Below are 24283 nucleotides of genomic sequence, written 5' to 3' on the forward strand. Positions count from 1 at the left end.
ATACATGAAAGAATGCTCAACATCACTAATCACTAGAGAAATGCAAATCAAAACTACAATGAAGTATCACTTCACACCAGTCAGAATGGCCATCATCAAAAAGTCTACAAACAGTAAATGCTGGAGAGGGTGTGGAGAAAAGGGAACCCTCCTTCTTGCACTGTTGGTGGGAGTGTAAATTGATACAGCCACTATAGAGAACAGTATGGAGGTTCCTCAAAAAACTAAAAATAGAACTACCATACGACCTAGCAATCCCACTACGGGGCATATACCCTGAGAAAACCATAATTCAAGAAGAGTCATGTACCACAATGTTCACTGCAGCACTATTTACAATAGCCAGGACATGGAAGCAACCTAAGTGTCCATCGACAGATGAATGGATAAAGAAGATGTGGCACATATATACAATGGACTATTACTCAGCCATTAAAATAAACAAAATTGAGTTATTTGTAGTGAGGTGGATGGACCTAGAGTCTGTAGAGTCTGTCATACAGAGTGAAGTAAGTCAGAAAGAGAAAAACAAATACGGTACACTAACACTTATATATGGAATCTAAAAAAAAAAAAAAAAAGGTTCTGAAGAACCTAGGGGTGGGACAGGAATAAAGACACAGACATAGAGAATGGACTTGAGGACACAGGGAGGAGGAAGGGTAAGCTGGGATGAAGTGAGAGAGTGGCATGGACATATATACACTACCAAACGTAAAATAGATAGCTAGTGGGAAGCAGCCACATAGCACAGGGAGAGCAGCTTTGTGACCACCTAGAGGGGTGGGATAGGGAGGGTGGGATAGGGAGGGTGAGAGGGAGGGGATATGGGGATATATGTATACGTATAGCTGATTCACTTTGTTATACAGCAGAAACTAACACACCAATGTACAGCAATTATCCTCCAATAAAGATATTTTTAAAAAATAAAAATTTTTAGAGAGGAAACTGATTCAATATTACTAATCAGATTCAAATTTATTTAACTGAAATCAGATTCATCAATTATATATCATGATACATTTATTTTAAAAAATAGAAGTGAATATGTATATAAATATTATAGCTAATTATTAACTCCAGAATTTCAAAAGTCAGGTATTATACGATCCAATCAGTCTTAAGGTCTTCAGTTGCTCCTTGCTGTTTCCTAAAACATTACCATTGCCATTTAATGACATTCACTTGAATACTTTCTTGAAACATTTTGAGATTTAAAATTACACTCACAGGAAAGATATACCTTGCTAACAATCATTTCCTCAGCTTTATTTTCCTGATTTGCAAGTGATTTTTGTTATCAAATGTAACTGTCTCTGTAGAATGTGCTTTTATATTTCTGCCAAAGTAGACAAATTATGTTAAAATGTATTATCAATCACATGATACTAGTTGAGAAAAAAGATGACAGCAGTGAAAGGCAGATACCAATTTCCTCTGAGCGATTCACATGTCTCTCCCTATTTTCCCTTTACACACCGTGAAAGGGGGTCTTCAGAACAGAATGCCTCATGGTTCCTGCACTTCCGGGGAAGACTTTCACAGTGAGAGGGGCAAGAAACACAGCAACTGCCTCTGTTGATTTTTTTAAAATTCCTAGACCTCAAGTGCTTAATCTCCAAAGCTTGAGATTTCTAGGGGAAGGGAATCATAAACCTGAACACTATACTTTTTAACCATTCATAAATATTCCTTCTTATTCCTTACAAACACACAACCAGTTCTGTAATATTACTTAACACAGTTCTTACAGTCTTCAGAATATAAGGAATTTGGTGAGGGCAGGGGGAGCGGTATTTAGAGAGGAAGGTTCCAGGTAACTTTGCTTTGACTCTTGGGTAAACATGGGTGAAACTTTCTTCAGTTAATGGAAGGAGATTATGAAAGATTAATGAAGATTGCTTTCGGCAGAAAAGATCAGGATCTAGGTGGCTGTAAAATTCAGTTAATCAGTCCTCTTAAAAGGTAAAAGGAGGAGAATGACAGTGTATATGGTACTATGTATTCCACTACTCAGACTCTGGTCATTTAGGATTGTGTGTCTCTGCAATCTACAAGAGCCACACCCACATGTGCTAATGTCACCTCAAACCACAGCCCCAACCCAGCCCTCCTTATGCTAGCAGCTCCCCCCAGACGCCAGGGGCTGCTTCACATCTCGGCATCAGCACATGCTCACCCCTCCCCCCCACAGAATACTTAGCATCTTCTCATCCTGGTAATCCTCTTCACGACACACCTGAAGATTACACAATGCTCCCCAATACTGCATTCGCCTCAACCTCAAGAAGGTAGAGCCAGGGACTTACCACGCCACTGTGGCATTTACAAGAGTGTTTCCTTTGAAAAAAATTAAAGCTAGCAAATTAACTAGATCTCCTTTCTATGTTACCATCTGTATTCTCTACATGATTACAGAGAATGGGTTAACGAACTGATTTAAACATAGTGTACCACGCTTTGTCGTATTTTAAAATAATCTTTAAAAAACATTTCATTTTTGTTCAAGGAAAGCTGATTCATTACTGGTACCACTTAAGTAACAATATTTTAATTCAAAAATATATGAAATAAAAATTATTCTTAAGACTATAAAACACATAGCTTTAATATCAACTAACTTCATTTCTCTAAAAGTATGACTGTATTTATTTGAAATTCACTGCATTTCCTTCAAGTTATTCTGAAATTAAACTCTCTTCTGACAGACTGGGCTTCTTTCACCCCTGTTAATTTAATATCCTGATTCAAGTAAATGATGGCTAACAATTTCAGATTCTGGTATTGTTATGTTACTCATTGTAGAATGTACAGTTTGCCTCTTTTTTTCATTTTTTCTTAGTATTTTGTTCTATGAATGTGCACCTATGCAAACACAATATTCTCAAAGCAAAGAATCCAAAATCTGACAGGCAGTTTCAATAGCACAAGAACTAATCCATGATATATGTAGGTTGTACTTATTTTTCTGATAATATGCAAATAATTTTTCTTTCAATTATCCCTGGTTTCATAACTTAATTGTTATACATGCTATCTTCTAAATTAGTGCTTTTAAGAGTTTCCTAAAGGAAACTCTTAAATGCCTTAATTTTGAAATTAATAAGTTCTTGGCTCTGACTGGAAGTAATACAAACACCTATGCTTCTTCAGAAGACGGCTTCCTGTTTTTCCATTCTGGATGCTAAACCTACAGCTCTGGGACAAGGGCTACAAAACCACGTGAGGCTCCTGCCAGCTTCGGGTGGCAGCCCTGGCACTGCTCCCTCCTCATTCACGTCCTTTCCTTTCCGAGTCCCCAAGGGCTGTCTGTCCGTTGCCAACCTGCACATCTCAGCAGAGCAGCTTCCTATCCTGAGCTTCTGACCCTGAAGCAACAAAACATCTTTGAGATTTCCTAGGAGAACACTGTTGGCAAAAACAAGGGACCAGACAGGGTAAATAAATACAGAAGCAAGAATTTTACAGTGAGCAAGAGCCTCAAAGCCTTTCCTGAGACACAGGGAAAGTGGAGTAAATTCCACCAACATGTACCTGGAGCCAAGTGCCTGCAGCTTGGCTAGCTTTAGACCAAGCTGCGTCCCCGAGCCCTGCTCTACTAATTCCTCTCCTCACACCATTCCTTCCCTGTAAAGGGCAGGCTATCTTCTGTGATTTCTATAGCCTTTTCTTTTTTAAACTCTGTTGAAAGACAACAAAAGAACAAACAAGATAGACAGGTCCTCGAGGGGAAAAAAAGAACCTCAGTTATTTTTCTCAACAATCCATTTTCTTAATTTCTGTAAAATGATTTTTATTCCAAAGGAAAGCTCTTCCCTTACTTATGAGTATTTTTGTAATTTCTTTAAGTTAATCAAAAAATCTTTAAGCTTTTCTTTCAAATCTCAGAGCTGAAGAGAACTCTAGTTTCAGCTCAGATACGTAAAGAGCTTAGGAGAAGTCATGCCTCCTGTCTTCACAATAAACAGCTGGACAAGCTGAAAATCAATGACTTTTCTTCACTTATCAGAGAACTGAGCTTTCAGGGCAAACCACTAACCCAATATCTGGAGACACAGGAAAAACAGAGAGTTACTACATTTAAAGCAGAAATCAGTGGGTGCCAGAAATATAGAACCACTTATTTGACTAGTAATTTGGACAAACTACTGGAAGCTGAGGGCAGAGAGTGAGAAACTCCTGGTGTTGTATCATAAAGGGGCTTCCACACTTTCCTGGGCTTTCTTTCAGTAACCCCACCAAGTTCTCATGGTAAGGATCCAAGAAGGTTCCCCATGTGAACCTGGCAGGAAGAGGGGAAGAAGAGCCACTGTTATACCTCCCAGAGTCTTTTCCCTAACAAAGGGGAAAAGACTTTGTTAGAAGAAAACGCTGAAAACTTATTCCAGCTGGAGGAGGAGAAGGCTGCCCTCTGCAGTCCTTTGCACCCTTCCTGTCATGTCTATTTGAAAAATAATAATAATAACAAAAAACCCAGCATGAACAGGAGACAAGACTTCAAGGAAACAAATGGGGGATGCTTTAGCCAGGGAAGGAAATAAGGGATGTGGGTGAGAAGGAAAACAATACTCGGGGACAAAGGTTAGAAACACTTGTGCAAGTTACAGCCCTGAGACACAGGCCCACGGAAAGACTGAGACTTTACCAAATGGTAGAATGAACACTCCCTTCTCCCCAGCACCCTACCACAACACCAGCATCGCTCCAGAAGAACAGCCGATCGCGGTTAAAGAGCCGCAGATACAGACTCTCTGAAGAGGAATACTTAGGGAAGCCCAAAGTCAAGACAGGGGAAAAAGACAAGGACACTAGAAGAATGTGAAGCTTCTTGTGCCTGTGGCTACAACAAACATTAAACACAGCCAACCTCCCAGTCAGATTAACGTAAATCCTCACACTAAAGGCAAATATACCGAAGTTTCTCTTACCTGATACAACATGCCTGGCTCTCAACAAAAAGTTACAAAGCATGCCAAAAGGCAAAAAAAGAAAAAGGAACACAGTCTGTGGAGACAAATCATGCATCCAAAGCAGATTAAGATGTCACACAGACGTAGTTAACTAACAAGGAATTTAAGTAACCATAAATAATATATTAAGGGCTGTAATGGAAAAAGTTGAAAACAGGCAAGAACAGATGGATAATATAAGCAGGGAGGTGGAAACTCTAAGAATCAAAGGAAATGCTAGAAATCAAAAACACGAACAGACAGGAACAATGCCTTCGATGGGCTTATCAGTAGACTTGCTGATTCTGAGGAAAGAATCAGGACACTTGAAGGTCAGCCGAAACTTCCCTCTCTGAAATGCAAAGAGAAAGAGAACTAAAAAGCAAACAAAAAACCAAAAAGAACATCCCAGAACTGTGGCGAGTAACATAACTAGACATAACAAATATAACTAAAATACTGGCAGGAGAAGGTGAGAATAGGATATAAGGAACGTTTGAATTAATAATGGCTGAGAATTTTCCAAATGTAATGACACACACCAACCCCTAAATTCAGGAAGCTCAGAAAATACCGAGCAGGAGAAATATCAAAAAACTCATACCCAGGCATATCATATTTGAACTGCAGAAAACTAAGCCAAGGAGAAATTATGAAAGGAAGCCAGAGGACAAAAAAACAAACAAAACACCTTACAGAGAATCGAGGATAAGAGCTTGATCAGACTACTCATCAGAAACCACACAAGCAAGAAAATGGAGTGAAATCTTTAGAATGTTAAAAGAGAAAAAAAGCTAATTCTATATCTAATGAAATTATCCTTTAAAGATAAAGAAGAAACAGAGACTTTATCAGATATACAATAACTGGGGGAGTTCATTATCAGTAGTCCTGCCTTTCAAAAAATGTTCAAAGAAGTTTTTCAGATAAGGAAAATGATGTAGGTCAGAAACTTGGATCTACATGAAGAAAGTGTCAGAGAAGGAATAAATGAAGGTGAAATTATATGTATGTATATATATATATATATACACATATATATATATATATATACACACATATATATATATACACACACACACACACATATATATCTTTCATTTTTCTTATTAATTGATCTAAAAATTATCTGTTTAAAGCAAGAGTAGTAACAATATGTTTGGTGAATAGAGCATATTATAAGTGAAATGAATGACAGAAATTTCACAAGGGATGGGAGGGAGGAATTGAGAATTCTCTATTATGGGAGAGCTGTACTACACTTGAAGCCTTATAGTGTTATTTGAAGGTAAGCTTAGATTATTTTAAAATACATATTGTAAGCCCTAGGGCAATTACTAAACACACTTTTTAAAAAGATAAGTAGTACATCAAAAGAGTATATAAAATGGAATCATATAAATGTTCAATTAAAATTAAAGAAGGCAGAAAAAGGAGGGGAGACAAAGAACAAATGCAAAAAAGGGTCAACACTTAAAAAGACTGCAGAATGTGATCCAACTACATCACTTTATATACAAATGGTCTAAACACACCCATTAAAAGACAGAAATTGTCAGACTGGATTAAAAACAAAAACAAAAACCAGAGGTAATATGTGCTGTCTACAAGAAACCCACTTTAAACAAAGAATCAGACAGGTTAAAAATAAACAGATGGAGAAAGATACACCATGCTAACCCTAATCAAAAGAAAGCTGAAGTAGCCATATTAGTTTGAGACAAAGTAGACTTCAAAAAAAAAAAAGATTATCAGGGACAAAGAGGGACTTTATATAAAGGGGTTAATTCCACAAAAAGACATAACAATGCTAAATGTGTATGAACCTAACAAAGCATCAAGATACATGAGGCAAATACTGATAGAACTGAAGGTAAAAATAAATCCATTATTACAGACAGAGATTTGAACTAGAAGTATTGGGTTGGCCAAAAGGTTCTTTTGGTTTTTAAGAACTTTATTGAACAACATATTCACTGTTTTTGTTCCACTACCTTCTGCCATTTTTCAGGCAACTTCATAGTTCTATCTTCCCAAAACCTTTTATCTTTTTGAGCAAAGAACTGTACCAGATGCCTTTTACAGTCTTTCAGGGAAGACCAAAATAAATGGAAATCCAAAGGTGCAATGTCTGGTGAATATGGCGGATGAATCAGAACATCCCAGCCAAGGGACTTCCCTGGTGGTCCAGTGGTTAAAGACTCCGCCTTCCAATGCAGAGGGTGTGGGTTCGATCCCCGGTCGGGGAGCTAAGATCCCACATGCCTTGAAGCCAAAAAACCAAAACATAAAACAGAAGTAATATTATAACAAATTCAATAAAGACTTTAAAAATGGTCCACATCAAAAAAATCTAAAAAAAAAAAAAAAAAAAAGAATTTCCCAGCCAAGCTGTAACAGTTTTTGCCTGGTCATCAAAGAAACGTGTGGTCTTGCGTTATCCTGATGGAAGATTATGTGTTTTCTGTTGACTAATTCTGGATGCTTTTCGTCAAGTGCCGCTTTCAGTTGGTCTAATTGGGAGCAGTACTCGTTAGAATTAATCGTTTGGTTTTCCGGAAGGAGCTCATAATAGAGGACTCCCTTCCAATCCCACCATATATACAACATCGCCTTCTTTGGATGAAGACCGGCCTTTAGTGTGGCTGGTGGTGGCTCATTTCGCTTGCCCCACGATCTCTTCCGTTCCACGTTATCGTACAGTATCCACTTCTCATCACCCATCACAATTTGTTTTAAAAACAAAATGTTTTTGTTATGTTTAAGTAGAGACTCGCATGCGGGAATATGGTCAAGAAGGTTTTCTTCGCTTATGTGGAACCCAAACATCAAAGCGATGAATATAACCAAGCAGGTGTAAATGATTTTCAACGTTTGATTTGGATATTTTGAGTATGTCAGCTATCTCCCACGTGGTATATCATTGATTGTTCTCAGTTAATGTCTTGATTTGATCGCTATCAACTTCAACTGATCTACCCGACCGTGGAGCAACGTCCAGCGAGAAATCTCCAGCACGAAACTTTGCAAACCACTTTTGACACGTTCAATCAGTCACAGCACCTTCTCCATACACTCCACAAATCTTTTCTTGCGTTTTAGTTGCTTTTTTACCTTTCTTGAAATAATAAAGCATAATATGCCGAAAATGTGCTTTTTTTCTTCCATCTTCAATATTAAAATGGCTACACAAAAATTCACCAATTTTGATAAGTTTTTTTTAAATGCATGCTGCTATGACAGCTGTCACAATACAATCTAACAAAACTGTTTTGAATGAAGTTAAAGAAAACTAAGCACTACTAGAGCCATCTGACAGAAAACATCGAATGAACCTTTTGGCCAACCCAGTATGTTCCAAATCACAGAGGACAGAAACCAGGAGGTCAAAACCCTTGCTGTAGAAGTGATCTTTAAAAGTAAACAAAAGATTAATTTTAGTACATTTTGAGTAAATAAACATAAACTCGTAGGTCCACAGGAATTTATGTTATGACCCTGTAGCATTCAGGATAAATTCTACTGCATTTGTAATAACTTATTTTAGAGGTCTACCTGCTCTATTAAGACTTCAGCACATAGAGAACAAATATTTTATTTAGTTAAGGTTGGTTTCCCCAACACCTAGCAAAGTTTTTGGCTTGAATACTCGGTAAACATCTACTCAATGTCTGAATCTGAATTTTACTAATAAATTATGTTCATCAATATTTAACTATACAAGTGAGCTACTGCTCCATTAAAAATACAAAGTCCCAGTTGTGTTTCTTTTACAATGGAAGATTTTGGCTGTCCAGTCATCCTCCAATATTATCAAAACCACCACCTGGTTTAATAATACAAACAATTATAGTGAAAGCATGAATTGTTCACAGGGTTAAGGTTCCACATTGCTTTTCCATTAATTAACTCTGCTAATTTATTCATTGGAAATGATTCACAAATTAGTAATGCAAAGTAAATGATACACATAGAATACAGAAATTGAGAAGTAGATTTGCAAAAAGATTTAAAATAAATGTAAACATATGTACATTATAGACATGTGGACTCTTAATGAACACAGGAATTTTAAAATGCCAGAATTTTGTCAATTTAAATTGTATATTAGGGTATAGTTAAATAATTTATAGCTCTAAAATAAGCAAACAAAATACAACTAAGGAAGGAATACATTTAGACAAATCATAGGCCCTAAAGATGAAAGACATGGAACAAACATGATATTTTATTCAGTTTTTCATATGTATGATTAAAATAACAACTGAAGAGAAAATAGATTATTTACTCTGTTACCTCTAAATTACCTAGTTTAGCAATCTTCTTCAATTCATTTTTATCTGGCTGAGTTAAAGAAAAAATTTTTGAAATTTCAGTCACTTCCATAAAACTCTGAAGATGAGTATCATACCTTTATGAAAAATTATTCTGCAGTGAGGAATACCTGTTTATTATAAATGGCCAAGCTTCTTCAGATAACAGACGATTTTCACTTTACCATTCAGGGCATGCCCCATACACATATACCCAATAGGTACAAACCTGATGTCCTAAAATAGGGTACATGGAACAATTACTTACTGAATAAAATGCACAGATATTCTTCTCCTATCAAATAATTCTTTCAAAGCTTCTTCCAAATGTCATTATTTGACATATTGAAATTCGATTTCACTCACCTTTTCAAACAAAGTGATTAGAGAAAGTAAAGTACATCTTCATAGGCTTGTAAAGACTTGGTGTTCATTCTGTGAGTCAGGGGAATAGGAAATATCATGATCACTTACCTGACACGCATTATAAAGAAGTTGGTGTTCTAGTTTTTTAATCCCCAAAATCTGCTGAAACATTTCATAGAGTTGTTCCTTGCTCAGAATAAGTTCAGAAACAGCGCTTAGGGCCATTCTGTTTGGCTGTTTACACAAGTCCTCTTCACCCCTGCAAATGGCATCATATTTGGCTATCCAGGAGCTCAGCACTGTCTCTTTGCTCAAGCCATCAATTTCTGGCAAACTCCGCACACGTTTTTCTATGTTTTTCTTAAACACCTCTCTGAAGTCATTAGCAGAACACCCTCCACTCTGAACCATTCTGGCCACTCGATCACTCTTCAGAAAAACCTGAAAACAAAACAAAAAACAAAAGAGAACAAAAACCCACTTACAATTAGGCATGGACACTAACACCAACTGCTTTTAGCAATCCAAGAGTTATGACACCAAACATTCCACAACGGTTCAAATGTTTTATAATACACACTAACTAATGACAAACTGGAGGCTCCAAATCATCTCTCTTAAAATGTTGAAATGTTTAGGAGAGAAAATAATGAGTCTTGAGGAACTTGTAAGATGATCCAACCTTGACCTACACACTCCCCACCTGAAGGTCATGGGGATCTCTACAACTGAAACCTTTAAGAGTTGATTGAAAAGGTAATTGGAGATATGAACCCAACTTCCCAATGTGTACTTGGGAGTTCTGGTTAGTTCTTCAGCAAGGAGAAGGTCCCTTATTGTTTGAAAATCTGAAGGCCAATAGTGTGGTAAGTCTAGTATCCAAGTCAATACCCTCTGGGTATAACTGTTAATCAAAACTACTCCACAGCTGGGGGGTACACACCTGTCCCTACCCCTGACTTCACCAGCTCCCCAACTCCTCACACACTTCTCATAGCTGGGAAAAATCGATGATGAGAAAGCAAACTCTAAAACTTTTAGCTGTCCACTAATATCAAGTAAGAAATAAAATACAAACGATGACAACCAGGGAGAGAGACAGTTTTGAAATGGGTAGGAAGAGATGGGTAATAAGTAATAAGGTCATACTGTGCAAGGGACATCAGACTTGGCCTCGAATCTCTCCTTTCTTCTAAGTCACAGACCCAAATATCAACAAGTATCAGCCAAGATTCATGAAACATCTATTCTGTCATCAATATTCCTAAGAATCCTCTATGGGTCATATGAGATTGATTTTATTCCTGTTTTCTTCCTATAATAACAAAAACTTCTTCCAAAGAACCTGTAGGACTATTTAATGCAGCCCCCATGAGTTATATCTGTTGTTATGGCTTATGGAACAAAAATTCATGTCAATCTTTTCCCTAAGAACTGACTCATGATACTGAGGTACTCCCAAATTATGACCCCACTATTTGCTCTAATGCTACTACCATGTCTGTCTGCATGTGGGCAAACAGCATGTGTGGTCTGTGCAAAGCAGCCTCATTTGTCCCAGTGACTGGCATCTCAGCTACCAGGTCCCAAACCTTTTCCCCACTTAATTTCTCCTCTTTTCAGACCATTCGTACAAAATATTGTTTCCTATCTTTGCTCAATGGCCAGAGGGGATTTCTGACTCTTGAATATTTTGGTTAACTAACGTACTGAATTAGGAGTGGTGAATTTTACACTAGCAAACATGCATGACACACACACACAGTGCTTCCTCTCTTTTTACTAGCTGTGGCTCAATTACAGTCAAAGAGACTCTTATTTTTTATGTTTCTAAGCCAAAACTAATTCTTAAGCCCCAAGTATAAGAATAGTGTCTTTAATTTATTTAGATGAAGGAAAATAAAATTTAGATATTTAATATTTTATCTAAAAATGCCATTTAACTACCTCTAAACACACAGGGGTCTCTCCATCTTCTTTCTCATCCTCATCTAATTGCACTACTCTCGTTGGGCACTAGACTTCAAGATAAATGTTATACGGACATAATTTTTCTAACTTCCGTTACAGCTGTATCTTGTTAAATGGGAATGTACGGAGGCCCCGTAGTCAGAGGGGGCGGGCTGCGCCAGTGGTCAATCCACTGCTTTCCAGGGCTGTCTTCCTGTGGCCTTGGCACTGGTACAGTTTTAGAGGGTGCTGGAGGGACACTGGAGGAGGAAGGGCCCTGGTTCCCCGTTCTCTTCTTATACCTGGAGGCAGGTGGCACCAATCCCCGGGGCAGGCAGCTTCTCTGCAGACCCCAAGGAGGGCTTCGCAGGGCGCGCCCACACTGGCAGATTCCCGAGCAGTTGTGCAGTGCAGCACTGCAGAAGGCAGGCTCCCGTGAGTCCTACCAGTGCGGCACTGCAGTGAACTGGCCTGCCATCCGGTAGGATACGCCACATCTTCTCCAATGAGGTCTGGACCCCAGCCTTTTCCAGGTTTGCTCCTTCCTTGGGTGCTCTGCTCCCTGTACCTGCTACTCCTATATTCTTTAGTTTCCCTTGCCCATTGTAGCCAACCCCTCATTGTTTATAACAAATTTTCCCTGATCAATTATCGTGTGGTTTCTGTCTCCAGATTGCACCGTGATACAGAAATACTGAAATGCTGCATGGGACATTATATCTAAGAGAAAATATTTGAAATTGAAACAACTTTTTAAAATTTGGTAATTGTATAAAGCTGGAACGGCAAGATATTTTTAAAGCACACATAAATGCCTTACAATTGGCTTCAGAAAACCTTTTAATTGCTTGATATCTAATACTCTAAGTTAGGAGGCATTTCATTTTTTTCAACCTCTTCTGTCTGTCAGTGCTAAATTCTACCAAGTAACCAAACAGTGTTTTTGAAGCAAGGGCGCTGATGAACTTAGGTTTTTGGAGTCTTAATTTCCTCTGTAAAACCATACCTAAAGCCATACTAACTCAGTCCAATTGCATGCTATTTAATCAACATTTACAAAGTGGTAACAACATGTCAGGCATTCTGCTAGGTGTTGGGGACATAAAGACAAATGAGCCAAAGACCCTGCCCTCAAACAGCTCACACCGCCTGAGAGAGACAGGATACACAGTAAAACAGAGGGCGGGAGCAATCACAGAGACCTATGCAAAGGTGGGGGGAAAGAAAAGGAAATTATTAACTCTGTTATCTGGGGGGCACGGTTGGGGAGGAGAGGGGAACAGGACAAAGGACCTGTGATTTGAATGACCTGTGGGTTGAGTAAGGGGAAAAGGGAGAAGAAAATACGTTTCAGGAAAATAAAAGAGGGAAAAAGCAAGAAGCATAAAATCGCATGACCTTTTGAAGGAAACATAAGAATTTTTATACTTCAGGAGCATCAAATATAAGGGTGAATGGAACACAAGTTGTGCCAATCAGACCAACAGAGACCAGATGGCCAAATGCAGCGTGTGCCAAGCAAGGAAATCTGAGCTCTGCCGGTGGGTCAGGAGTCGATGATGGCTAGGTAACCTTGGTGCTGAAATACTGAGAAGCACGATTTAGACAAATAACTGGGGGCAGCATCAAGGGTAGATGACAACTGACCAGAAAAGAGATTGGGATCAGTTATCTGGAGACCAGGTGAAAAGCACTAAGGGCCTGATCTAGGGCAACTCATGGGCTAAAGAGAGAGAGGCAGAGGAGAGACAGCTGGGAGACAATCAACATATCCTGGTGAGTTACAGAATGTGTAAAGGCAGGGAAAATATGATTCACAGTTTTTACTGGAGTGTCTGGATTCCACTAGCTAAAAATAATTAAAGAATACAGGTGGAACAACGTGTGTGTGTGTGTGTGTGTGTGTGTGTGTGTGTTGTTTGTAAATGGTGGTGGGTATATGGGGGGCATGGTCCTGGATTACTAGTTTAGTTTTGGTAGAGGTCAGCTTTGAAGACCAAGTATAGTAAAAACAGAGTGAGGAACAGAACTCCATGAAATACCTATATTTACAAAGCTGGCAGAAAAACTGGATCCAGGGGAGGCTGGTAATGTCAGAAGTAGAAGGAAAAATATGACACATTAGCAATCAAGAGGGGAGAGAGTCCTGAGAGAAAGAGAATCAAGTACCACAAGGGAAATCAGCTCAAATCAGCAGAAATTTGATTGTCTCTACCACCATCTGGTCACCTTTGGCAGAGAAGATAGTAGAGTGGTAAAGAGTAGGAACTGATCTGCAGAAGGAGAAAAGGACAAGTTGTAATAAAGTTAAGACGGCAAACATTGGGTTGGCCAAAAAGTTCGTTCGGGTTTTCCCATAAGACGTTACATAAGATGTTCCGTAACGTCTCATGGAAAAACCCAAATGAATGGCCAACCCAATACAAACTGTCCTTCTAGAAAGCTTGGATGAAAAGGGAAATGAGAGGAAAGCAAAAAGCTGAACTGGGAAACGACATGTAGGCAATGAGGGAGACAAGTCAGGAAAGAGAGGCAGCTTAAGGTATGGATAACAGAAAATAGTGATGGTACGTCACTTCTGAGATTAGTTTGTGGAAGCCTGTAGTGCGCTCTCCCGTCACATGCCCGGGGGGTGCAAGCCACTGTGACGCAAGGTACTGAAGCCCTCGGTCTAACAGCCCTCAATGAACTGAGGTCGGCCCAGAACCACGGGAGTGGACTGTAAAGCAAATTCATGACTAATTGAGCCACGAGTGTGATCTCAGCAGACAGCTTGATTGCAACTTCACGAGAGACCCGGAGCAGAAACATCCAGCTAAGCCTATCTCAGATTCCTAATCCTGAGAAACGCATGTGAGATAACATGCATTTACTGTTTTAAACTGGTATGTTTAGGGATAAATTGTTACCAGCAATAGAGAATACATGGTTTACACTGTATTCTATCATATTCATGTTATATATCCACATGGTTTACGCCCTAACTTCACGTGGGTGTCAGTACCATCATTTCCTCAGAGGAAGCTCCACCTCTTCCCCCTATTCATTATCACACCCTTTTATCTTGCTCTGTTTTTCTTTTTAGCACACAGCACTACCAGATATGTATTTACTGTATGTCTCCCCAAAATATAAGAGCCACCAGAGCAGTGACTTTGTCTTGTTTTCTAGTGAACCCAGTGCCTAACACAGTGCCTGCCTAGAGTAAGGGATCAATAAAGGTTTGTTGAAAAAAGTGATGATTATCTATAGACACTGAATCCTCTAAGGCTAAAGAAGAGAATTTAGATAGGCACCTGGATCACAGGCTTCCTAAGATACGGATGCCCATGGGAGAGGAACCAGGAGATGGATAAACACCGAAAAACTGAAAGTGTAGTAAGTGGTAATAGTGAACAGGAATGCACTCCAGAAGGCAAAAGAGATTTCGCCTGAGGGAGGAAGAGCAATGATCTGAAAGCAGGAATGAGGAACAGCCCTCCTGGCCCTAGATGTGGAGGAGAAAGGAAGACCTACCATCATCAGAAGGCTGTTCCTCCCTGTGTCCTCGCTAAGGTTCCATCCCATCCATCGTTAGGTCTGAGGTGCTCCACTTTGCACATGTTCCCAATCCCAACACCATCACAAAGGGTGATCCACCAACCCCTCCTCATCTCACTTCAGCTTCAGACTTGCATCTCCAATACCACCCATCTGCTCTCCTGACACGTCCCCCTGACACCCTAAACTTAACAAATTTCAAATGGGATTCATGAGTTCTCCCATTATTTGCTCGACCTCCTGCTTACCTGCTTCAATGAGTATCAATACCTATTTCCCTCCTGGAGAGACCTGGAAACCATTCTCAACTCCACCATCTCCTCCATGTTTATTTCCCAACATACAACTTGTCACTAAACCTTGTCACTAAGCTGATCCTGCTCACCCTGGAATTCCTCTGAAATCCTTCCTCACTTCTTCACACCCCACGGAAGCTGTTCCTGCCCCTCACTGTGACTCAACTGGCTAAGAACAACAGCCTCTCAAGTGGTCTTCCTGCCTTAGAAATTTTCCTGATAGCCACTCTACTCTCATTTTCCCCAACTTATCCTCTTCACTGGTATCAAGTTATTTTTTTTTTTTAAATCTGGCCGTTTAAATTCTTCTCCAGCTTAAAAATTCTTTGCTGACTTTCCACCAAAAGTCATCAGCAAGGCCTCTGAGGCCCTACACTTCAACTGGCTCCTAACTACCTATCACTCTGGCTTCATCACAAATCTCTCTCTCACTCAATGTCCATGCCCCGACCTCCACCATCCTTCCTTCAAAAATTTCACACTGTCCATCTCACCACCACCAACTTACCTCCTAGCAACTATTCAGATCCCTGCTCAGTTGACCCTCAGTGATTCCCTGAATCACCTTGAATCAGCCATATCCTATGTTGTTTGTATGCAATCCTAGCACCCTTTCTTTTTCCTTTAAAGTCACTTTGTAACTGTAATACTTAACTGCAAATTCTATTACCGTCTTACTTTTCTTTTTTTTAATTAATTTATTTATTTATATTTATTTTTGGCTGTGTTGGGTCTTCGTTTCTGTGCGAGGGCTTTCTCTAGTTGCGGCGAGTGCGGGCCACTCTTCATTGCGGTGAGCGGGCCTCTCACTGTTGCGGCCTCTCTTGCTGTGGAGCACAGGCTCCAGATGCACAGGCTCAGTAGTTGTGGTGCACGGGCCTAGTTGCTCCGCGGCACGTGGTACCTTACCAGACCAGGGCTCGAACCCGTGTGCCCTGCATTGGCAGGCAGATTCTCAACCACTGCGCCACCAGGGAAGCCCCAACCGTCTTACTTTTTACTCACTAGACAGTAAGCTCCATGAAGCCAAAGACTGTTTCATTCACCACTGTATCTCCACCTCCATGCAACTGCATACTTTAAACAATTAACCAGTATGGTTTACTGAGTTTCAGCTACATGCTTACAGAAGAAAGTATAGGACACAAACCTTGTCCATATGAACGGGAGAGGGAAAGATATCTCAGAGGGAAGGAGGCACAATGAGTGATGCCACAGAGAACTAGTTTTGTGAGAAAAATAAGATGTTTATTGTCCAAAAACATAATATTGTCTAATTCTCCATCTGTGCTGTTCTTGCAGAAATGACAGTTTTAAATTTTTCAGATGTTATCAGTTATGAAACTGTAACAATGATGGATTTAGTCTCATTAGATATCAACTGTCTTAATCCTGTGTCCTTTCATAAGAACAGTTATCAAGTTAAAGGCAGGTAAAGTGTGACCACGTGCAAAGGCTAGTCCTAGATGCTGCTCTCCAAGCCGAGCGTGCACATACGCCAGCTTTCTGCTCTAGGCCCCAGGATCCTCAATGAACTTCTGCCCGGGGAACACATAACAGGGGCCATCCTGGCGCAGAAGTGGCCATGGGAACTTAGTGTATCCACACACCCGCCAATGAGCAGATATTCTGTCTCCCTAGAGCTCTTCATATATTATCTCCTTTCATCCTCCTCATCACCCTGTCTCTTTCTCCATTGTCATTCTCTTTTTTTTTTTTTTTGTTTCCTTATTTATTTTCATTTTGGATGATCTGTCCATTGGTGTAAGTGAGGTGTTAAAGTACCCCACTATTATTGTGTTACTGTCAATTTCCTCTTTTATAGCTGTTAGCAGTTGCCTTATGTATTGAGGTGCTCCTATATTGGGTGCATATATATTTATAATTGTTATATCCTTCTTGGATTGATCCCTTGATCATCAAGTAGTATCCTTCCTTGTCTCTTGTAACATTCTTTATTTTAAAGTCTATTTTATCTGATATGAGTATAGCTACTCCAGCTTTCTTTTGATTTCCATTTGCATGGAAAATCTTTTCCATCCCCTCACTTTCAGTCTGTATGTTTCCCTAGGTCTGAAGTGGGTCTCTCGTAGACAGCATATATATGGGTCTTGTTTTTGTATCCATTCAGCAAGCCTGTGTCTTTTGGTTGGAGCATTTAATCCATTCACGTTTAAGGCAATTATTGATACGTATGTTCCTATGACCATTTTCTTAATTGTTTTGGGTTTGTTTTTGTAGATCCTTTTCTTCTCTTGTGTTTCCCACTTAGAGAAGTTCCTTTAGCATTTGTTGTAGAGCTGGTTTGGTGGTGCTGAATTCTCTTAGCTTTTGCTTGTCTGTAAAGCTTTTGATTTCTCCATCGAATCTGAATGAGATCTTGCTGGGTAGAGTAATCTTGGTTGTAGGTTCTTCCCTTTCATCACTTTAAGTATATCATGCCACTCCCTTCTGGCTTGTAGAGTTTCTACTGAGAACTCAGCTGTTCACCTTATGGGAGTTCCCTTGTATGTTATTTTTCATTTTTCCCTTGTTGCTTTCAATAATTTTTCTTTGTCTTTAATTTTTGCCAATTTGATTACTATGTGTCTCCGTGTGTTTCTCCTTGGGTTTATCCTGTATGGGACTCGCTGCGCTTCCTGGACTTGGGTGGCTATTTCCTTTCCCATGTTAGGGAAGTTTTTGACTATAATCTCTTCAAATATTTTCTCTGGTCCTTTCTCTCTCTCTCTTCTCCTTCTGGGACCCCTATAATGTGAATGTTGTTGCGTTTAATGTTGTCCCAGAGGTCTCTTAGGCTGTCTTCATTTCTTTTCATTCTTTTTTCTTTATCCTGTTCCACAGCAGTGAATTCCACCATTCTGTCTTCCAGGTCACTTATCCGTTCTTCTGCCTCAGTTATTCTGCTAATGATTCCTTCTAGTGTAGTTTTCATTTCAGTTATTGTATTGTTCATCTCTGTTTGTTTGTTCTTTAATTCTTCTAGGTCTTTGTTAAACATTTCTTGCATCTTCTTGATCTTTGCCTCCATTTTTTCCCTGAGGTCCTGGATCATCTTCACTATCATTATTCTGAATTGTTTTTCTGGAAAGTTGCCTATCTCCACTTCATTTAGTTGTTTTTCTGGGGTTTTATCTTGTTCCTTCATCTGGTACATAGCCCTCTGCCTTTTCATCTTGTCTATCTTTCTGTGAATGTGGTTTTTGTTCCACAGGCTGCAGGATTGTAGTTCTTCTTGCTTCTGCTGTCTGCCTTCTGGTGGATGAGGCTATCTAACGTCATTCTCTTTTACAGATGAAGTGGTCAGGCTGAGAAGTGACCAGCCCAAGATCACAAAGTTATTGGGAGAACAGAGACTGAATCCCTGCATTTAGAATCCAAAAGCAACATTTCTTTATTCTTCTTACCCACTCTTCCACCACACTATACCCCACTTCTACCAAGGGTTCACCCCTGCACACCATATATTTTGCTGGGTGCTGGCCAACACATGTGGAATTACCAATCAGTGACCTCCCTGTGAAAAGGCCACTGAATACACAACCAATTGAATACACAACTGGCGTGGCAGGGTGAGGGTGGGGTGTTACGATCCGGACATCAGAAAAATAATATACCACATATGCTACCTTTCTCCACATTTTACTGGGTTTTAACTTGTACGTGGGCCCTCTGAGAACCACCAACTGCCACCCTTCCCATTCACCTGCTCAGCTTAGAGACCAAAGAAGTTACTGAATATCTTAAAGTCACGGTGAACTAATAACAAAATTGAAATGTGGTGATAGCACAACAAGCAGCTGTGTCTGCAAAGGGTAAGTCTGCTCAGCTGTCCAAATAAAACCTCAAATACACTTTTCTAAAAAAGTACTTATTGTTCACATATTGCTTTTGATCTGAAACATGCATTGCTTCTTTGACTCAAAAGGATTGTATAACGATGAGAAAAACATTATCTGCTTGCCAAATCATTGTGGTCATCTATGAGATGGTTCCTGGGAAGGCTGCCAACGTGTGTTCAGCCAGGAAAACGCTGAGAAAGTACAAGAGCCCCACTTCAAAGAGGTGCCATTTTCTCCTTAATAATGACAAATAAAATATTGTCTAATAATTCTAATAATCTATGTGGCCCATGGAGAAACGGTTTCTTAAACTATTTTTCAGGTGTTATCAATTCATGATCAATTTTTTTGTAACACTGATGAATTTGATTTTACTAGATATCAAATAATTCCCAGTTTTCCGGCATAAATACCAGTATTTCCTATTGGTCACTTCTTACGCCTAAAGCCAGTCAGTGGATTATTCCCTGTTGGCACCCTGTTGTGCCAGTCTCTTCACCCATCCAAGTCTCCCTCAATCTACCTTTCCAGCCTTCTCTTCCACTGTTCCTGAGAACATATTTTCTCTTCCAATAAAGGGAACCACTTGTTTAGCCTTTGACATTCTCTACAAGCTTCCTCCCCCTTACCGTACCTCATCCACTTGTTCCATAAATATTTATCAAAACATACTCCCTGCTGGGCAATGTGCTCAGTGCTGGGGATTTACTGGTGAGCAAAATGACATGGGTTTGCTGCCTTCACAGAACTTATAGTGGAAGAAACAAACTACACGAACTAAAATGACTGCAGCTTGATGTATACTACTGAGCATTTCTGGCACCATAAGAGTCTGTAGCAAGACTTTGAATCTATTTGAGGAGGTCACAGAGGCTTCCCTGAGGAGGTGAATGGAGGTATGAAGACCAAGAGGAATCAGTTGGGAAATGAGGGGAGACCAAGGGACCATGGGGTAGGGTGGGACACAGCTGGTCTCAGCGGGCTTCAGTGAAGGGAATGAGGTTACAGTGGTATGAGAAGAGATTGGAGAGAAGGGACAGGCTTTATAAGCCTTGGAAAGGTATCTGGTCTTTATCCCCAGAGCAGGGAATGCCATCCAAATATTAGTCAGGGAGTCACATGATCAAGACTGCATTTTGAAAACAGCTAAAATTTACTCTAGAGGCTTTATATATATTAACCCTCAAACACATAAGGTAGGTGCTAGTATCTGTTTTAAAGGTAAGAAACAAAAGCATAGAGAGGTAAAGACACTTGTCCGAGGTCACATAGCCAGATTGTAAAGGAGTGAAAATCTAAGCCCAGACCATGCAATCAAGTGTGGTGATTGATCAACTTATGGCTCATTAAACTGAGAGGGATAGAGCAAGGAGCCGATAGAATGAAGAGAACGAGGAGGTAGAATGTACTCCTGGTATCCTCTGCTCCTTTGTGACGCTTTCCCCAGCTTATGCCAGGTCTTCATCCTGTGCCTTCTTAGCACTTCCCGTCCTCTCTGAAGGTACGAAATATACCTGTCCTCAAGCAAGCAAATTCTGTACAGCATCAATGCATCTCTCCCCTGCTTAGACCATGAACTGCATTAGAACTGCACCTTTAAAGCCTCTGCAGGGTCTGGTATCATTCGATATTCAAATTTTACAGAAAATAATGAGGTCCTTATAGTCATAATGGATTTTGGAAAGTTATTAAATCCGAAAGGGGGGGAGTTTTGACCAGTGTGGAATGAGGTTTTCACTGATTCAATGTAAAGAAATGAACATAATGATTACAAAGTAATTCTAATAAAGCTAAATTTCCTCCATATTTTAATAGTAGAAATCATAAGTACAAGTCACTTCTATGCAATACAATGTTATTAACAATAGATTGTGGGTTAGTTTTTTTGTTGTAGTGGTTAATGATCTTTCTTGGCAAAAAAATAAGAGGCTATATTTGACATTGGTGTGTTTTTTTTTTTAATCCATGAATTCCCAAGGTTTAGAAACCACTGAGTTAACCAATCCCATTCCCTTTTCAAATGTTAAGAAATCATACCTTAAAACTGATAGCAATCTTTTAAAAAAACATATAGGTAAGTGATACGTCTAGACCTTTATCTGTAAACTAGGAAGCAGGTGCTCACAAATGACCCTGCCTTATAACTTATCTAAATCCCTTATATCAACTCTAAAGCCCTTAAAGCAAATCTAAACCCCCTAAACTACCAAAGGCTTCTCGCACTGTCTGCAGGTAGGAATTGAGGCAAGTTTACATCCAAATGAACATAAATGTGATTTGAGAAGTATAAGACTATTTTTTTGGGAAAAAAAATACACATGCTCTTCCCATCATCAATATTACAAGGTTTTTATAAAACTTTTTTCTTCTAATATTAGCTCATAGCAGATCCTTTAGTCTTCCTTTATAGATATCTTCCAACTCAATGATTAGCTTAAATCTCCCTAAGCCGATGGCAAATTCTCCTTAACCCTGTAACTACAGAGCCAGAAAGTGAAGAATTTACCAAACCACTAACTCCAAGCACAAATATAAACAGAGAAGCATGATCACTGAGCACTAGTTGGGCTTCCAATCTGCACAGACTGAAAGTCTTAACGGGAAAAATGATCATGTTCACAGTGGAAAAGGGAGCATGATAAATGTAAATTTGTGAAGTCAATTTCTATATGCATACATAAAGTGAAAGAAGGCATCACCCCCTCCTAATCCATCCCCTCTCACCCTTCCCCTATTTCATTCGATGTTTCATGGTATTATAGAAAATTTTAGAAAACTCTGAAAGCTCCTGGGTTGGGCTGCCTTGTTCTGCCTATTCTATGAAGAGGTTTTTTGTTTGTCTGTTTTGGGGGGGGGGGCGGTTTGCCCTCATTATAATGATATAGAAAGTAAATTTTTAAAATGTATATTACATTTACAGTCTTATACTACCTAATGTTCAGTAAATCCCTAAAATCATTTATCTTTATTGTATAGAAGAAAATGGGCTGTTGCCATCTTTACAATATTCCAACCCTGGTTGCGTAATGCAGTTCACCTCACCCTCACGTCTGCTGCACTGCTCTCCTCTCGACGAGGAAAGAATGTACCAAAACCTGGAAGGAAATCAGACCTGAGTGTTCAAGGTGTGACACAAGCTGAGAGACTCAACTGTTCTCGGTCAGTTTCACCACTGATGGAATAGGAATTATATCCCTTTTTTCAAACAGTGTTTTGAGTATTATATGAAATAATACAGTAAAATAAGCTTTTAATCAGTTATGCGAAGTGTGATCCGTGGACCAATGCCATGGATTGTTACCTGTCCCCCGACAAGTACAGAGAGTATGTCTGTAGAAACTTGCAGTGACGTGGCATTGCCATGACATCCCAATACATGATTGTGTACCAACATTTTGTTATGAAAATGTCCAAACATACAGAAAAGCTGAAAAAAGTCTGTAGTGGTTTGAAAATCACTGACTTAACTGATCCTATTCCTTTATCAAATGTGAAGAAATCATTAAGCTAAAACCCACAGCAAACGATCTCTTTTGTTCCGACATTTACCTTCCACCTAGATTCCACAATATTTTACTCAAGTTTTTCTTTCACATAACTATCCATCCCCTCCCTCAGTCCAAATTATTTTCATTATACATTTCAGAATGAGTGAAATGCATGATCTTGTGTTTTTACAAAATAATCCACAATGGATTGAAAATAATACAGGTCCTTTGCTGCCGATACATCATCTCAAACTTTTTTTTTTTTTTTGAGAAGATGGATGATGTCCTCACATTGACAGAGAAATTGGGAGAAGATATTTCTAAAAACCAAATTATACTTTCCACAACACTATCAGCATACCAGAGAATGAGCTACTGTCCTTTCAGAGATGGAAGGTTTATAAAACATGAATCTTGAGAATTGCGAGTGATTTGCTCCTGATAAGCCAAGAGCCTACAAGCAGACAAAGTTCCAAAATGAAAAAAGAATTTTTGGAAAGTAAATCAATCTTAAAAGCAAACATTCTGTTAAGTCAAAGAAAAATGAACCCCAAACCTTTTGAACTACATTTCCCTGGCATATAATGACTCTCGCTAAATATCTGTTGAACGATACCTTGCAGTTATTTGTTTTTCCACCAGATGGCAACTATGGGTGGAATAACAATGATTTTAATCTCAACATGTGATTTTCAGGATTGTGCAAGACTTCAAAGGTATAAATCCAGTCACCCTTCCAGAGCTTGAATTCCCTCACCACCGCCGCTGCCACCACCATCAAAACGACATCCAAACCACCAAACTCCTCTAGGGAAGAGAAACTCTCGGCTCTCGGAGGCAATGGCCTGTCTATGGGCAGGACCCACTACCTGAAAGTTCTTTGTTTACAGGGGCCAACACTCTCCTTTTAGCTGTCACTCTCTTACCTACTTGTAACCCCTGTAAGAGAAGAGACAATCTAAATTCTCCCCAGGCCATTCTTCAGGTGTTCAAGTCAGCTAACACTGTCTTCAACCTTCCAGGTTAAACACTCCTCAGATGACAGGGCCCCCTCACCAACCAGAAGAGTGAGGGCTCTCCTGGCACATGCCCCAGTTTTTCTCTATGTTCTAGCACAGGGCCCTTGCTCCTTTCAGGCCTTTGTCCAGTTGTTCATCTTCTTGACAAAGCCTTCTCTATTTAAAACTGCAACTCCGGGCTTCCCTGGTGGCGCAGTGGTTGAGAGTCTGCCTGCCAATGCAGGGGACACGGGTTCGAGCCCTGGTCAGGGAAGATCCCACATGCCACGGAGCAACTGGGCCCGTGAGCCACAATTACTGAGCCTGTGCATCTGGAGCCGGTGCTCCGCAACGAGAGAGGCCGCGATAATGAGAGGCCCGCGCACCGCGATGAAGAGTGGCCCCCGCTTGCCACAACTAGAGAAAGCCCTCGCACAGAAATGAAGACCCAACACAGCCATAAATAAATAAATTAAAAAAACAAACAAACAAACAAAAAAACTGCAACTCTGCCTCTGACAAATTCCCATCCTGTTTT

The 24283-nt window shown here is 39.7% G+C and overlaps 1 protein-coding gene across 22 annotated transcripts in view; it reads right to left on the reverse strand.

The window, feature by feature from the left end:
* The window catches only part of CADPS2 (calcium dependent secretion activator 2), a 549410-nt gene that overhangs the window by 346773 nt on the left and 178354 nt on the right, over positions 1–24283 (reverse strand). For 21 of the 22 annotated variants that reach the window (XM_082399986.1, XM_082399984.1, XM_082399992.1 and 18 more), the window contains exon 3: positions 9740–10072. The exons of the other annotated variant lie outside the window; for it this stretch is intronic. In XM_082399986.1, the coding sequence (XP_082256112.1) occupies positions 9740–10072 (333 nt within the window). The remainder of the gene's footprint in view (positions 1–9739; positions 10073–24283) is intronic. 22 annotated transcript variants of the gene reach the window in all.

Source organism: Balaenoptera borealis (assembly GCF_965194805.1).
Source record: "Balaenoptera borealis genome assembly, chromosome: 7".
Classification (NCBI taxonomy): domain Eukaryota; kingdom Metazoa; phylum Chordata; class Mammalia; order Artiodactyla; family Balaenopteridae; genus Balaenoptera; species Balaenoptera borealis.